We start from the raw sequence: 4,905 nt of genomic DNA, 5'->3' as shown, positions 1-4,905 counted from the left end.
CTAATATCGCACTAATATTGCAGTAATATTGCACTAATATTGCAGTAATATTGCACTAATATCACACTAATGTTGCACTAATATTGCACTAATGTTGCAGTAATATTGCAGTAATGTTGCACTAATATTGCAGTAATATCGCACTAATATCACACTAATGTTGCACTAATATTGCAGTAAAGTTGCACTAATATCACACTAATATTGCACTAATGTTGCAGTAATATTGCAGTAATGTTGCACTAATATTGCAGTAATATCGCACTAATATCACACTAATGTTGCACTAATATTGCAGTAATATCACACTAATGTTGCACTAATATTGCAGTAATGTTGCACTAATATTGCAGTAATATCGCACTAATGCTGTAGTAATTTTGCACTAATATTGGAATAATCTTGCAGTAATATTGCAGTAATGTTGCAGTAATATTGCACTAATATTGGAATAATCTTGCAGTAATATTGCAGTAATATCGCACTAATGCTGTAGTAATTTTGCACTAATATTGGAATAATCTTGCAGTAATATTGCAGTAAAGTTGCAGTAATATTGGAATAATCTTGTAGTAATATTGCAGTAATGTTGCAGTAATATTGCACTATATTGCAGTAAAGTTGCAGTAATATTGGAATAATCTTGTAGTAATATTGCAGTAATGTTGTACTTCATTGATAAATCTGTAACACGGGGTTTCATTTCGGATCCAGGGTCACGTGTTCGCCTCCAGCAGCGTGTCCGGTGCTTCGGGAGGTCGTTGCTGTTATCTGATCCTCGCAGGCGCTTTGACGCGTTTGGTTACTGCTCGTCTCCACAATAGCGTGTCAGGCTGATGCGTATCAGTGCTGTCAGCTGAGGAAAGGTGGATCCTCCACTACAAGCCCACACCTCTCATCCTCCTCCTGTCATGCGTGCAGCACAGCAGCTCCATCCACCTCCACCTCTCTGACTGCTGCTGCGGCCGACGGCGACTCTCGCGCCCGCGTCCACGCTGGAAAACACGCTGAGTCCGACGCAATGAACGGTTATGGGTCTCCGTACCTCTACATGGGGGCTCCGGTGTCACAGCCTCGGGCCCCCCTCCAGAGGACCCCCAAGTGCGCGCGCTGCCGGAACCACGGCGTGCTGTCTTGGCTCAAGGGTCACAAGCGCTACTGCCGGTTCAAAGACTGCACCTGCGAGAAGTGCATCCTCATCATCGAGCGGCAGCGCGTCATGGCGGCGCAGGTGGCGCTCCGGAGGCAGCAGGCAAACGAGAGCCTGGAGAGCCTCATCCCGGAGTCCCTCAGAGTGCTGCCCGGCATCGGCTTAGCCGGGGCCGGCGAGGGGAATCAGCCAGCCCCGCCGAGGACCGAGGAGCTGGAGCTGAGGTGGAGCAGCACGGAGCCGGGGCAGCCCGGAGCACCGCTGTGCTCAGGTAGGAGAGCAGGGGGGAGAGCAGGGGGGAGATATTTGACTCTCTAAACAATTATTGTTTGTCTGGAATGAAGAAAAAAACCCTCGAAATTATGGGATGTTTTTTTTAATAAGAATATCTTTAAAGGCCTGAAACTCACAGTATAAACATTGTGACTTTGTTATTTAAAACCGTTTTCAGGTCAAACAAAAACGGATGTGAAACAATATAAAAGCTGAAATGATCATTTCAGCACTGCTCGCCGGTCTGACTGCACTGATAATGACACATTTAGCTGAAGTGATCGATACACATCACTCCGATTTCTGTGAAATAATCACGCAAATACGAGGTTTCACTTTGCGAGTCAGGAAACAGATGAAGAGATGAGCTGTTTCAGGAAAGAGACGTTTAATAAAACTGAAGCGAAATCAAACAAAGACGTGTTGACATTTTTAAAACAATATGAATTAATTCAGTTTTTAACATTTGTTTAAATAATGATGCATATTGAATTATTACAGACGTTTTTTCTGCTGCTGAACTTTTAATAATGTTCTTCTATTTCACGCAGAAATTTTATTTTCTATATAAATATAGAAACTATATAATTTATATAAAATAAAACGTGCTTAGTTCTCGCTGACCTGCGTGGAAATGATTTCTGTGAGAACCATTAAGGAATAATTACTTTCCATCCACCTGCCCGAATCACCTTTATTGCTCCTGACACTTTAGGCACGGATTCGGACACGCGCGCTTTCATTTCCTGCGTGACTGTAAAAGATTACAGTAATCAGCGGCGGACAGGCCCGATCGAATATAATCGCCATATTTCTCACAGGAGGTCAGCTTCGGATGAAATGTTGCCGAGCAACAGGCCATGTGTTTGCAAACTGCGGTCAAAGATCCCACGGCGCGCGCACTCAGCACTCTGCGTTAACAGCTTCTGTGAGGAGGCTCAGATAAATCCTCACACGTCTACGTGTAGCGGACAAGTCGTGACACGCGATTAATGGCGTGTTGCTTTTCCTCGTGAGGAGCGTGGAGGTGTTTGCACTGTGAGGCGGGTGAGGAGTTCGCACTAACCGCCTGTGAGCTCACAGGCTTAGGGGTGTGCTTAAAGTTTTCTGTGGATGCTGACACTCTTTCGTGATTTTGTGCTTACGCCGATAAAGTTGTGACTCTCTGACCCGCAGAGTCCACGGAGGACGGCGCAGACGAGGTTTCAGCAGGAGAGAACGGAGAGAGCTCCAGCGAGAAGGAGCAGGACGCGGTCAGCTCACCGGAGGCCTCCAAACCGAACTGCTACACCCCCGAGCCTCCGGGGACCCCCTCCCTGCCAGAGGAGAGCCGCTACGGCCTCCCTAAAGCCGGGAGCGCCGAGAAGGAGGCCAAAGCCGAGAGTCCGCAGAAGTATCCGGCCAGCCCCGCGGAGCAGGGCGTGCTGATCGAGGGCCTCGGCGGCTCAATCACGCTGCCCCTCAGCCTCCGGGCCAACCGGCCCCCGCTCGAGGTGCTCAAGAAGATCTTCCCCGCCCACAAGCCTCCGGTCCTGGAGCTCATCCTGCGGGGCTGTGGGGGCGACCTGGTGGGGGCCATCGAGGTGCTGCTGTCTAGTCGAAATCCTGACGCCAGCGCGCCACCGCACGCGGACGCGCACGCGGACGCGCTGGTGCTGCCCTCCAACGGACACCTGTTCGAGCCCGGCCTGGGCTCCTACCACCCGGCGTCCTCCTCCGCCAAGTGGTCCGTGGGCTCCGCCTTCCGGGTCCCGGACTCGCTGCGCTTCACCTCCGACTCCGCCGCGGGGGTGGTGTCCACGGGCGCGCTGGGGGTCCCCCTGCAGCACCCGTCCTTCCCGCAGCCCACGCGCTACCCGCTTATGCTGCGCAGCTCTCTGACGCGCAGCCACGCGGGCCCCTTCGTGCACAACGACGTGACTCTGTGGAATTCCGTGGCCCTGCAGCAGCAGTACCAGCTGCGCTCCGCGGCGCAGTACGTGTCCCCGTTCCCCCCTGGCGCCCCCGGCGGGCCCGGGCTGTTCCGAGGCTCAACCCTCCTCCCCTCCAGGCCCTCCGAGGAGCCGCGCGTGGGCATTCAGGAGGAGGGGTGCCCGCTGGGGCCCAAGCCGGGCCTCTACTCCCCGGATGAGGAGTACGAGGAGCGCTCAGATTCGGCGGACTCCCGCATCCTGAACTCCTCCAGCTGAACAGGAGACTGAGGAACATGTGTCACCGTGACAGGACGTGTGCGTGGACGGCGTGGACTGTCCTGTCTGAGCTGAGCCGTGGGAGCAATCACTCCGATGAACCTCAAACATCAGCCTCGCGCTTCCCACACTGGACTCGACCAAAGCGGGTGAATGTAACAGACTCATTATTCTGAAAGCGTCTCAGCTGTTTCCTGTAAGCATGTGTAGTACTGTGAAATCTGCCGTGTCCGGATCACGGCTGCATGTCGAGTAATGCCAAATAAATGTGAGTAGTCCAAACGGATAAAGGCTGTTTTCTTGCGTGTCGGCCACACACACTCAGTCACGATTACACGAGACTACAACATGTCTGCCCACAGTCCGGCTTCACATCCACACATAAAACACGCGTGACACCAAAGGATAATAAGAAATAATAGAAGCAAAATATGGAAGCATCCCCGATAATGATTTTGTTTTATGGAGCAGCAGTAATAATAAAACCTTAATTTAATCAGGACTGGAAACATTTAATATGTTTGTGAGTGTGCTGTGGGCCTGATCTCTGTCACCCGTGGCACCGTCAGCGCACTCCTCACAGACACGTGATGTTGTTTTTGTATGAAATGTTTTCATATCACCTGTAAAAGCCGAACTGAAGGATCTGAAATCAGCTTTAAAAAATCTGAGTGTCCTTTAATTTCTTTTAAAGAAAATAATGAATAATCTCAGTTCGATGCATCAAAACACGAGATTATAAATATGATATTCATGTTATTAAAATGATTAAAGCCTCGTGAAACCCACTGTTTAGATATTTGGTGTCATGTCGAAGATGTTTCTGTAAAAGTGAAAAACAAACACTGATCGTCATCAGACAGTGACGTCAGTCAGGCTGTCAGCGCTTTAAAAATCTCAAACGCAATAATAAGAGCACGTGTCTCCCTCAGTGCTCGTGTATTTAAACCTGTGACGTGTTGATGATCTGCGCAGCTGCAGACCAATCACATACTCCAGCTTTTAAGCTTCCGCTTGTTCAGACGCTCCAAAGGTGACAAATTCCAACGAGGGAAGAACCAGGTAAGACGAAACATCCGGATTAAGCAGCTGCGGCGGATTAAAATAAACATACGTGACTTTCTAGTTACAACAGAGAAGTGACAGTGCTGTGAATAATCTGTGGATCAAAATTATCCACGCGCGTGGGGGGCAAATAGTTTTTACTCACAGAAATACACAAATGAATATCCGCTAGTCCACGTTTCCTTCGCTCAGCGCGCGGCCCCTCGCGTTAAACCTGTCACGTGCTGC

The 4,905-nt window shown here is 49.8% G+C and overlaps 1 protein-coding gene across 1 annotated transcript; it reads left to right on the top strand.

Annotated features, from left to right (window-relative positions):
* dmrt3a (doublesex and mab-3 related transcription factor 3a) lies at positions 1 to 3,866 on the top strand. Its single transcript, XM_086257706.1, has 2 exons — positions 1 to 1,421; positions 2,600 to 3,866. The coding sequence occupies exons 1-2, from the start codon at positions 1,022 to 1,024 to the stop codon at positions 3,610 to 3,612; spliced, it is 1,413 nt and encodes a 470-aa protein (XP_086113832.1). The 5' UTR covers positions 1 to 1,021; the 3' UTR covers positions 3,613 to 3,866.
* The last annotated feature ends 1,039 nt before the right edge of the window (positions 3,867 to 4,905 follow it).

Source organism: Aulonocara sp. 'chitande type north' Nkhata Bay, linkage group LG12 (assembly GCF_057382095.1).
Source record: "Aulonocara sp. 'chitande type north' Nkhata Bay isolate Kocher_YH1m ecotype deep benthic linkage group LG12, A_spYH_male_GT1.1, whole genome shotgun sequence".
In the NCBI taxonomy this organism is placed as follows: Eukaryota; Metazoa; Chordata; class Actinopteri; order Cichliformes; family Cichlidae; genus Aulonocara; species Aulonocara sp. 'chitande type north' Nkhata Bay.
This window is presented reverse-complemented; position numbering and strand designations above follow the sequence as displayed.

Excerpts from the sequence above, each read along its gene's own strand:
- dmrt3a (XM_086257706.1), top strand. The coding sequence starts at position 1,022 with ATGAACGGTTATGGGTCTCCGTACCTCTACATGGGGGCTCCGGTGTCA. Across the intron at positions 1,422-2,599 it reads CGGAGCACCGCTGTGCTCAG|AGTCCACGGAGGACGGCGCA; the intron begins GTAGGAGAGCAG and ends TCTGACCCGCAG.